Genomic DNA, 12,953 nt, shown 5'->3' with positions numbered 1-12,953 from the left:
ATATATGTACATGTATACACATGTATATATACACATACATACATACATACATACATATATGAATACATACATATATATATATGTACATTTATACACATGTATATACACATACATACATACATACATACATACATATATATATACAGGTAAAAGGCAGTAAATTAGAATATTTTGAAAAACTTGATTTATTTCAGTAATTGCATTCAAAAGGTGTAACTTGTACATTATATTTATTCATTGCACACAGACTGATGCATTCAAATGTTTATTTCATTTAATTTTGATGATTTGAAGTGGCAACAAATGAAAATCCAAAATTCCGTGTGTCACAAAATTAGAATATTACTTAAGGCTAATACAAAAAAGGGATTTTTAGAAATGTTGGCCAACTGAAAAGTATGAAAATGAAAAATATGAGCATGTACAATACTCAATACTTGGTTGGAGCTCCTTTTGCCTCAATTACTGCGTTAATGCGGCGTGGCATGGAGTCGATGAGTTTCTGGCACTGCTCAGGTGTTATGAGAGCCCAGGTTGCTCTGATAGTGGCCTTTAACTCTTCTGCGTTTTTGGGTCTGGCATTCTGCATCTTCCTTTTCACAATACCCCACAGATTTTCTATGGGGCTAAGGTCAGGGGAGTTGGCGGGCTAATTTAGAACAGAAATACCATGGTCCGTAAACCAGGCACGGGTAGATTTTGCGCTGTGTGCAGGCTCCAAGTCCTGTTGGAACTTGAAATCTCCATCTCCATAGAGCAGGTCAGCAGCAGGAAGCATGAAGTGCTCTAAAACTTGCTGGTAGACGGCTGCGTTGACCCTGGATCTCAGGAAACAGAGTGGACCGACACCAGCAGATGACATGGCACCCCAAACCATCACCCAACCATGCAAATTTTGCATTTCCTTTGGAAATCGAGGTCCCAGAGTCTGGAGGAAGACAGGAGAGGCACAGGATCCACGTTGCCTGAAGTCTAGTGTAAAGTTTCCACCATCAGTGATGGTTTGGGGTGCCATGTCATCTGCTGGTGTCGGTCCACTCTGTTTCCTGAGATCCAGGGTCAACGCAGCAGTCTACCAGCAAGTTTTAGAGCACTTCATGCTTCCTGCTGCTGACCTGCTCTATGGAGATGGAGATTTCAAGTTCCAACAGGACTAAGCGCCTGCACACAGCGCAAAATCTACCCGTGCCTGGTTTACGGACCATGGTATTTCTGTTCTAAATTGGCCCGCCAACTCCCCTGACCTTAGCCCCATAGAAAATCTGTGGGGTATTGTGAAAAGGAAGATGCAGAATGCCAGACCCAAAAACGCAGAAGAGTTGAAGGCCACTATCAGAGCAACCTGGGCTCTCATAACACCTGAGCAGTGCCAGAAACTCATCGACTCCATGCCACGCCGTATTAACGCAGTAATTGAGGCAAAAGGAGCTCCAACCAAGTATTGAGTATTGTACATGCTCATATTTTTCATTTTCATACTTTTCAGTTGGCCAACATTTCTAAAAATCCCTTTTTTGTATTAGCCTTAAGTAATATTCTAATTTTGTGACACACGGAATTTTGGATTTTCATTTGTTGCCACTTCAAATCATCAAAATTAAATGAAATAAACATTTGAATGCATCAGTCTGTGTGCAATGAATAAATATAATGTACAAGTTACACCTTTTGAATGCAATTACTGAAATAAATCAAGTTTTTCAAAATATTCTAATTTACTGGCTTTTACCTGAATGTACATTTATACACATGTATATATACACACATACATATTCATCCATCCATTTTCTACCGCTTATTCTCTTTGGGGTCGCGGGGGGCGCTGGAGCCTATCTCAGCTACAATCGGGCGGAAGGCGGAGTACACCCTGGACAAGTCGCCACCTCATCGCAGGGCCAACACAGATAGACAGACAACATTCACACTCACATCCACACACTAGGGCCAATTTAGTGTTGCCAATCAACTTATCCCCAGGTGCATGTCTTTGGAAGTGGGAGGAAGCCGGAGTACCCGGAGGGAACCCACGCAGTCACGGGGAGAACATGCAAACTCCACACAGAAAGATCCCGAGCCCGGGATTGAACTCAGGACTACCACCGTGAAGCCCACACATACATATATACATACATATATATATATGTATATACATGTACATATATATACATATATATGTATGTATATGTACATGTATATACATATATGTATATACATGTATATGTATATATATATATATATATATATATATATGTATGTGTGGGAAAAAATCACAAGACTATTTCATCTCTACAGGCCTGTTTCATGAGGGGGTTCCCTCAATCATCAGGAGATCTCCTGATGATTGAGGGAACCCCCTCATGAAACAGGCCTGTAGAGATGAAATAGTCTTGTGATTTTTTCCCACACATACATATATTGCGCTCTACTACGGTATCGAGCACTATTTTTTGGATAACCTTATTAAGACATATATATATATATATATATATATATATATATATATATATATATATATGTGTGTATATATAAACACACATGTATATATATATACATATATACACACGTGTATATATATATATATATATATATATATATATATATATATATATATATATATATATATATACACACAGTATATATATATATATATATATATATATATATATATATACACATAAATATATATACACACGTATTAGAGATGTCAATAAATGCTTTAAAATGTAATATCGAAAATTATCGGTATCGTTGTTTTTATTATCGGTATCGTTTTTTTGTTGTTGTTGGTTGTTTTTTTTAAATCAACATAAAAAACATAAGATACACTTACAATTAGTGCACCAACCCAAAAAACCTCCCTTCCCCATTTACACTCATTCACACAAAAAGGTTGTTTCTTTCTGTTATTAATATTCTGGTTCCTACATTATATATCAATATATATCAATACAGTCTGCAAGGGATACAGTCCGTAAGCACACATGATTGTGCGTGCTGCTGGTCCACTAATAGTACTAACCTTTGACAGTTAATTTTACTCATTTTCATTAATTAGTAGTTTCTATGTAACTGTTTTTATATTGTTTTACTTTCTTTTTTATTCAAGAAAATGTTTTTAATTTATTTATCTTATTTTATAATATTTTTTAACAAGGACCTTATCTTCACCATACCTGGCTGTCCAAATTAGGCATAATAATGTGTTAATTCCACGACTGTATATATCGGTATCGGTTGATATCGGTATCGGTAATTAAGAGTTGGACAATATCGGAATATCGGATATCGCCAAAAAAGCCATTATCGGACATCCCTAACACGTGTATATATATATATATATATATATATATATATATATAAATATATATATATATATAAATATATATATATATATACACGTATATATATATAAATATATATATATATATATATATATATATATACTCGTGTATATATATATATATATATATATATATATATATATATATATATGTATGCATCATCGAGTAAAGGTTTGTTTGTGGAGTTGTGCTAGCAGATGGTAGACTTATGTGTTGGGGACACATGGCTCTACTTCATGGCCACATAGCCCAGCCCAAGATAATTGGAATTTCATTAGGGTTTTTTTTGTTGTTTTTGTGTTTGTGTGTAAGTGGACTGTGTGTGCATATACGCGTGTATGTGCTGAGAGTGGGTGTGTAGGAGTCTGCTGAATGGGTCTGAGGGGGTGGCAGAGGGCAGGGACCCCACCTGCTGCCACCTGTTCATCTTGTGTGTGTCTTATAAAAGCTGCTGCCTGCTGTGCACCACAGACACTTTGGACTCTTCAGGCTGCTCACCTCCTGGAGATTTCACTATTTGCTGCCTAAAGCCAAAGAACAATCTGACACTGAGGTTGTAAAAAAAAAAAAACACAAAAAAACATGAAGCCTCGCCGCTCCAGCTGCACTGACTCAGGATCTGAGTCCTCAGAACTGGACTCCAAGAGCCCAGAGAAATACGAGCCTGCCACACGGCGAAGGATGGCCGCCAACGCCAGAGAGCGGAAAAGGATGCAGGGCTTGAACACGGCCTTCGACCGATTACGAAAGGTGGTCCCTCAATGGGGTCAGGACAAGAAATTGTCCAAATACGAAACCCTGCAGATGGCTCTCAGCTACATCATGGCCCTCAACCGGATCCTGATGGACGCCAAGCGACACAATGCCACTCACAGGCAGTGGCGGGACTTGCAGTTTGACTGCGTGCAGCCTGACAACCACCAGTACCTGATGGGGTACGACTCCGCGGGGGAGGACTATATCACCTCCTCTTTCTCCTACCAGCTTGACGGCCATCAGCTGCACGCTTGAAAAAAAAACAAAGCCGCCGTTTGGCGTGTAGAACAGTCATGTTGCAAGTTGCAACGTGAACCATTCTTTCTCCGCTTGAGGAGACGGTAAATACGTTTGTATTGACTTATTTCTTTGTTTGACTTCTATTTTTTAAGTCTTGGCTGTGTTTTTATTCAATGCATGCACGTAGTGTCGTGATGATGATTGTGCAACTGTAGCCGATTTCTGATACGGACCTAAAATGTTGTGCAATTTTCAAGGACTTCAGAGAACTATCAAGGTATTGTGTATACAGTAGGTCATGTGAATATGTATTTTTCTAGAGCTGTTGTTTTCTACATGCTAAATTATGTTTTTTGGATTGAGAATAAAAATATTTTGAATGAAATTTAGTCTTTGTCTTCGCTTCCTTATTGGGGTGGTGTGGCTCAGTAGGTAGAGCGGCGAGCAACCTGAGGGTTCCAGGTTTGATTCCAGCTTCAGCCATCCTAGTCACTGCTGATGTGTCCTTGGGCAAGACACTTTACCCCCCTTGCTCCCAGTGCCACCCACACTGGTTTAAATGTAGCTTAAAGATATAGATAATGGGTTTCTCTATGTAAAGCGCTTTGAGTCTTGAAAGAAAAAGCGCTGTGTAAGCATAATTCATTTATCATTTATAATTTGTTTTTACACTGGCCCCCTGCAGCAGAATTTTACCTTCAACCTCTTGAGACCTAGCAATGCGTTTTCGTCCTCTGTGAGAGACAATCGGTTCACCGCCTTATTCTCGTGCAAAAACATTTTTGGCGGAAAAAAATAGGAATATGGCATCTTATTTAGCCTGCTCAAGATTTTATTTGGATTCTTGGGGTGACGATTTGATTAAAAATTCGCTCTCAATTCAAACTGATTCATGCTGCGAAATAAAAATTATAATAAAGCCTTTTAAAAACTTGTTTTTGTTCAAATTAATGTGTAAAAAAAAAAGTTTATCGGTTTTTGAAAATTATGAATTAATTTTTAAAATCACAATAAATAAGAATTACAATTTGGTTAGAATCAAAAAACATTTTTTTCAGCACTCTTAGTTGGGTGTTTAAGTATTGTTGCGATTTCATCTCATGAAAAGGACAATCAATCAGCATGTTTCATAGGCACTAAAGAAGTAAGTTACCGGGTATTAATAACTTGTATCATCTTCTCAAGCGATCAAAAGTATCAAGTTAACTAATGTTACTAATCACAAAAAAGTATGCCTTTAATCATGTACAGGTATATATGCAGATTAATCACGCAATTTAATGCCCCTTTGCCTTAACCGTGGGGGGTCACCTAAAAGGTGTGTGTTAATACGGTCAATGATCAGGTCAATACAAAGATGAGCGTGGAGACTGACTCGTGTGCTCACTGGCGAATTTCACTTCAAAAGAAAACTGACTTGACTTTAGATAAAACGGTTACCAAATTTTAAGAGGACAAATTCAAGTAAAAGATTCAAGTAAAACATTAAAAAATGTCCCTGGATGACATCCTGACAATAAATTGCATTTGTGCCCAAATAGGGTCTTTGAATTAATTCAAATTGTGCAAGCAAATATCAACCTGTGATTAATTATGATTAATCCAAATGTAAAAAGTGTTTAATATGTTTTTTTTAAAGAATCATTTGACAGCACCATTACATACATGATTAATTTTATTCTGTTAAATTCTATTTTCCTGTATTTTCTACCACTTGTCCCTCTATTTTATTTATTACTATTATTACTACTATTATTATTGATTTCATGTTATTTGCATTTATTTATATTTAATTCATATATATGTTTTAAAATATTATCATTTTTTTGGTACTCCGATGTGGGTACCTCAATGGTGGCGTTTCACTCAATCCTCAGTGCTATGCCATGTTTTGTTATTGTCCACTGGTTTAAATGTAACTTAGATATTGGGTTTCACTATGCAAAAGCGCTTTGAGTCACCAGAGAAAAGCGCTATATAAATATAATTCACTTCACAATTCACTCCACAGTGCTGTGTGTTTCCTTTTTTCTTTGTGCTATGTAAATAGAATTTGATTCAAGTTATTGGGTTTTTTAAAGTAGAAGGTGTCTGTTTTTCATCAGTAGTGTGGTTTGAAGTGGTTTTGGTAACAGTCGTTTTTTTTAAGACACCAAAAACACATTGTAATGTCCTCTATAGTGGACATGAGGACTAACTACTTTTTCATAGCAAATTAAGAACAACTGCTCTTTGTAGTGTAGTGTATTATTTATAATGGATTTTATAATATTTTTTTCTCTCATCCAAACAGTAGAAAAAGTTACCACTAGACCTAGTTAAAGACAATCTACCATTGTGTCATATTGTTTCCATCCAAGATGATTATTGAACTCCAGAAACGTGTACATTTCTGGGTCTTATTGCGCAAAACAGGGTTATTACAGTACTTTCTTTACTCTGCATCAAGCTAACTCACCAATGATTGGAGGTTATGTCCACTTGCTGAGCTGTAAATCTTCCCTTTGTCCACAGCGTCTGCGCACAGAGATAAGACAATGTTGCGTCAGCAGGGTACAAAAATAAAAAGACATAAAATATACTTAATAGGCGGCAGCTGCTTTTGTTCGAAAAAGTTGCATTATTGTTATTTTCAATAAAGTATATTTTGGATTTCTTTGTACTTTGTCTGGTACGACTAGGTCGACACAAGACTGTTTATTGTTGCATCGCTACAGATTTAAATGGCAATCATTGACCATTGTTGCAGATTTGAAAAGTTTGAATGGTGGCACAAGACAGAGCAGATTAAGGAAGCCTACAAGAAAGATCTTGACCTGGCTTCAGCCGAGGAGCAGAAATTAAACTCTATTGTGCGCTAATGGCTCTGCGTAATCGCTTAGTCCTGGGTCGTTGAGGCGTGAGCGTCCAGAGCTGGACCCAAACACGATCTGCATTAAATATAAGACATGTTTTCACTGTAATGCCCAACTGCCACTCGACTGCTGATTAAGAGCAAACATCTGAAATATAATGTGCAGTTTATGGTTCATTTATGTCCAAAACATCCCCATCAAGGGCCCCCACATGTATAATATGTGACATGAGCTGCAAGGGGCGTTTAGTTTTGAAGGTGGCAAACATTGATACAGATGGTCATAATGATTCATTTGCCACATTGAATGAGTCAAAAGTGCGTGTCAGTGACACTGCAATTACGCTCTTCATTAATTCAGTCACAAGCAGAGAACAGTTGGCCCCAGAAACAAAAAATTGATGTGCAATTAATTGGTTTCCTCACTCAGAGCACGTTATTGCAATATATGTTAATCAGTGGTGACAACAATGTGCCCAGCAGGACAGTAATTGAGAGGACTGAAGCAAATGACAATGATGTCATGTTGCGTTATTGGACTTGCAACATACTTCATAATATATTTTAGATATTATGAAGTACTTTACACAAAAGAGCCCTAATTTAATCCTATTGAATTTGTTCACATTGGGATGTTACATGGCCATGATGTTTTAGTAACGATCTGAATAAAGCGGTTATTATACGTGGACCTCGGCACTCTGTCCCCGTATCTCAGTGACTCATACTTGCCAACCCTCCCGGATTTTCCGGGAGACTCCCGAAATTCAGCGCCTCTCCCGAAAATCTCCCGAAATTCAGGCGTAGCTGGAAGTCACGCCCCCTCCAGCTCCATGCGGACCTGAGTGACGTCAACAGCCTGTATTTACGTCCGCTTTCCCACAACACACGTTATAACTGTAGAATGATCGAGGGCGAGTTTTTGGTTTCTTATGTGGGTTTATTGTTAGGCAGTTTCATTAACGTCCTCCCAGTGCGGTAACAACACACAACAACAGCAGTCATGTTTTATTCTACCGTAAAGCAGTTCGTCTGCCGTAAACAGCAATGTTGTTGTAATATTTTGAGTTGGAGGCAATAACCAGGCGAGGTGATGAAGTACGTCTCTTTACTGTAGACTTTAGAACAGACTCACACACTTGACGTCAGGTGCGCAACACCACGTAAATCGTTGGCCAACCAAAAAGTAACCCCAGTACGCCATAGCCAACATTCACCAGGAGATGGCAACAGACAAACATCGATCACTCTATAACATTCCTCCCCTTTTAGAAATGGAGAAGTTCCTCAAAATAAATAAACAACCCAACCAAAAAATGCAGCAGCTCAATTAAAAAACTGTACTTAAGCCACATTCTTTTTTTTTTTTTTTTTTTAGTACTGAACTCTTAACCCTCATTTGTAAACAATAACATGCTTATTATACAAACAGTATTTGTACACCTTTAACACAGATTTTTATACTGTCTTCAGAGATTCAGTTTTTTTGGTGGTAGTCAAAACCTTTCTGGGTACCTGCGAAAGGGTGTTCAGCCTGGTTAGAAAAATAGTGACAGAGAATAGAACAAGGATGGACAATTCAACCCTTAACTCAACAATGAGTAGATGAGTGTTATGTGTGTGTATATGTGTAAATAAATGAACACTGAAATTCAAGTATTTCTTTTATTTATATATATATATATATATATATATATATATATATATATATATATATATATATATATATATACCGTAATAAAATAATTATATATATAGCTAGAATTCACTGAAAGTCAAGTATTTCTTATATATATATATATATATATATATATATATATATATATATATATATATATATATATATATATATGAAATACTTGACTTGGTGAATTCTAGCTGTAAATATACTCCTCCCCTCTTAGCCACGCCCCCAACCACGCCCCCACCCCCCACCTCCCGAAATCGGAGGTCTCAAGGTTGGCAAGTATGCAGTGACTGCGTTACAAACCTGGGGGTAAAGTTCGACTCAGATTTTAAGTTCGAAAAACAAATCAGCAGCGTCGTACAAAAAAGCTTTTATCAACTACGCCAAATAGCAAAAGTGAAACCGTTTCTGTCAGGACATGATCTTGAGAAATTAATCCACGCCTTTATCTCGACTCATCTTGACTACTGCAATGCCCCCTGTACATACACTAGCCAGGCCTCCCTCGCCCGCCTGCAGCTCGTGCAGAACTCTGCTGCTCGTCTGCTAACACAGACCCGCAGGCGTGAGCACATCACCCCTATACTAGCGTCCCTTCACTGGCTCCCTGTGCATTACCGAATCAATTTTAAACTCCTACTATTTGTTTTTAAATGTCTAAACAACCTCGCTCCAACACATTTCTCCGACCTCCTTCAGCCTTACTGCCCCACCCGATCCCTAAGATCAGCCGATCAGCTGCTACTGACGGTCCCTGACACAAGGCTGAAGCTTAGAGGTGACAGAGCTTTCGCCGCTGCTGCTCCCAAGCTCTGGAATGACTTACCTTTGAGTGTTAGACAGGCCTCCTCTCTTCCTGTTTTTTAAATCACTCTTAAAAACATACTTTTATTCCATGGCTTTTAACACTGAGTGATCTCCATTTTGCTATGGCGTCCCACAATGCACCTGCTGTGAACTTGTTTTTATGTTTTATTTTTTTATCATGCTCTGTTTGTGTTGTGCTTGCTCGTTTCTCTTGTGTTATCTTTTAACCTGCCCATTGTACAGCACTTTGGCTACCCCTCTGGTAAATTTCAAATGTACTTTATAAATAAAGTTGATTTGATTTTGATTTGATTTACAGTATGGCATTAATAGAAGTCTTGTTGCACAGTTCAAACACACTGCAATTGTATTCATATCCTAAAATCAATAGAATTAAGTGACTATGTGCTTTCTGAAAACGGCAAAATACACACTTGTTAAAGGTTATTCATTAGATACTGTATTTGTTATTCTCATTTTGACAGGAAGTTTTACAATCAGTAGAATACATTACATTTTCTCAATACAGGCATAGTGTTGTAACGATACCAATATTTTGGTACCGGTACAAAAATTATTTCGAGACTTTTCGGTACTTTTTTAAATGAAGGGGACCACAAAAAAATTGCATTATTGGCTTTATTTTAACAAAAAATCTTAGGGTACATTTAACATATGTTTCTTATTGCAGTTAAGTCCTTAAAAAAAATTGTGAACATACTAGACAACTTGTCTTTTAGTAGTAAGTAAACAAACAAAGGCTCCTAATTAGTCTGCTGACGTATGCAGTGACATATTGTGTCATTTATCATTCTATTATTTTGTCAACATTATTAAGGACAAGTGGTAGAACATTAATTATTAGTCTACTTGTTCATTTACTGTTAATATCTGCTTACTTTCTCTTTTAACATGTTCTGTCTACACTTCTGTTAAAATGTAATAATCACTTATTCTTTGTTGTTTGATACTTTACATTAGTTTTGGATGATACCACAAATTTGGGTATCAATCCAATACCAAGTAGTTACAGGATGATACATTGGTCATATTCAAAGTCCTCATGTGTCCAGGGACATATTTCTTGAGTTTATAAACATAATATACATTTTTTAAAAACGAAAGAAGATGTGATGCCAAAAAATATCGACGTAATCATAGTTGTATCGACTAGATACGTGCCTGTACTTGGTATCATTACAGTGGCTGTTAGGTGTAGATCCACCAATGGCGTTTGATTACATTTTGATGCCGGTGAGCTACGGTGTGTAGTGAAGCATGTTTAGCTATTCCTCGTCCTGCAGGGATGATCCTTGTAAGAAACTTACTTTATTTGTCGCCATGGAGACCAGGATTAGTGATGCAGAAGTAGCTAAAACACTGCCGACGGCATGTCTTAAAGCATTTCAGTGTTAGAACTTCACCTTTATCTTTAGTTTTTACGCCAAAAGGCATCCGTTCTCCCTTTTCTGTCTACACACAGTGTCTGCTTGTAAGTACTCCGGGATTGCGTGCTACCGAGCATGCTCGGAAAACCAGCAATGTGCTGGCGCAGGGAGGTTGTGGGACTGGTACGTTTCAGAGGCAGTATAGTACCGAAAATTATTCATTTGTATCGCGGTACTATACTAATACCGGTATACCGTACAACCCTATACAGGCATATGTAATGTCTTATTTAGGTTTGATTACAATTCGCTACAATACAATTCCTCTAATTTGTCTAACAATATAAGGAATATGGAAAATATTCCAAATAGAAAAAAAAAGTGTTGTTGTTTTTTTTAAATGTCAACTTCATGAGACTTCCGGCTGAGCACGGTTGGTGCAAGGCGTGCTCAGCGGGGGCTTTGTGGAAATGTGACATTTTTTATATTTTAATGGCACTTTTACTAACTCCGGCCGTCAACTCTACCATACATTTAACTGACCTGTCGTGAGCAGCTTCTTTTTTGTGGATTGCGCCTCTGAGTTCCGCGATGTCTAGTCGAGGGAACGCTCCAAAGCATGTGCGTCTTCGGATCCAGATATCATGGAGGAGTGGGTCATCAACTAGACCCTTTTTAAGCGGATAAGTCAAAAGATGGACAAAAAGTGAGCCAACATCCTCGACAATATTAAATCCGAGAGATAGCGGCTGTTATGGAGCCCTTTCGAGCCATCACTCGTCCCAAAGCGGGGCCATCGCTAGCCTGGAGCTCGCTGCTAGTGCTAAAGCATAACGTACTAGTGTCAACAAGCTAACTGCCACCGTGGATCTCCTCCCTAAAAAATGTGATGATCTGGAGGGCCACTCGAGGTGGAATAATGTCCGAGTGGTGGCTCTGAGGGCCCCCGCCCGACTTAGTTCACCACTTAATTCTTGCAGGAGGTTCTGAAACTTGACGACAAGCCCATGCTGGACTGTGCTCACCTGACCTTCCGCACTAGGCCTAAAGAGTACACACCTCCTCGACCACTCGTTGCACGAGTGGATTTATTTTAAGTTCGGCAATAGATTCTACAAAGGGCGGGTGAGGCTTCTCCGTTGTCCTCAATGGGCAAAAGGATTTCAATTTTTTCCGACTTCAACCCTCGAAGGCGAGTTGCCTTTGCTGCGGTAAAGAAAAGGCTACATTCATGTCCCAACGTGAAGTTATGACTTTGCTTTCCGGCGACGTCGCGGGTCACTTTATCCAACGGCCAGACGCACAGATTCGATGATCCAACAATGGTGTCAGACTTTGTGGACAAAAACATTAAAATGGGTATTTGATGGTAAAAGTAAATGGTAAAGTATTTTTTGTACTATCTTATTGACCAATTTACCGGTTGGATATTGGTAGACTTCATACATATTTGCACAGTCGATTGAAGGAATAGGTTGTGATACCTTTTTTCATCTTATTCAAACTTAAACCTTAGTGCACTTTATTTGTTAACTAGATGTCATATTATTCACACTGTGTTGTTTGACAGTGTAGATGAGGCACGATGGTTGTTTTTTGTGAAGCGGGGGATGTTGCATGCACCCAGTTTAGAAGGATGCTTCTGAAAGAGCTTTGGGATGGGGGGCGTGGGGGCCACTGTTTTTATTTTCTTTGCATCAGTCAAGCTTTTTTTTTTTTTGTTTAGTTTTACCACGGACTTTCATTGTTGTATACTGTATATTCGTATATCAGCATCTTTCTCCTATCACCAAGCCTAATCTAACAGTGATGTCCGACGGGTGTGGCATTAGGTTTACCAGTTTAAGTTGCAAAGGGCTTAATAATCCTATAAAACAAAG

At 38.2% G+C, this 12,953-nt stretch overlaps 2 protein-coding genes across 2 annotated transcripts in view; both read left to right on the top strand.

The window, feature by feature from the left end:
- Positions 1–12,953, top strand: part of pkd2l1 (polycystic kidney disease 2-like 1) — a 40,643-nt gene that overhangs the window by 9,619 nt on the left and 18,071 nt on the right. The gene's annotated exons all lie outside the window — the stretch shown is intronic.
- On the top strand, positions 3,924–4,352 carry atoh7 (atonal bHLH transcription factor 7). The gene has a single exon (XM_061963402.1). The coding sequence runs from the start codon at positions 3,924–3,926 to the stop codon at positions 4,350–4,352; it is 429 nt and encodes a 142-aa protein (XP_061819386.1).

This window comes from Nerophis lumbriciformis, linkage group LG02 (assembly GCF_033978685.3).
Source record: "Nerophis lumbriciformis linkage group LG02, RoL_Nlum_v2.1, whole genome shotgun sequence".
In the NCBI taxonomy this organism is placed as follows: Eukaryota; Metazoa; Chordata; class Actinopteri; order Syngnathiformes; family Syngnathidae; genus Nerophis; species Nerophis lumbriciformis.
Note: the sequence above shows the minus strand (reverse complement) of the source record. Positions and strands in the feature narration are given on the sequence as shown.

Excerpts from the sequence above, each read along its gene's own strand:
- atoh7 (XM_061963402.1), top strand. The coding sequence starts at position 3,924 with ATGAAGCCTCGCCGCTCCAGCTGCACTGACTCAGGATCTGAGTCCTCA.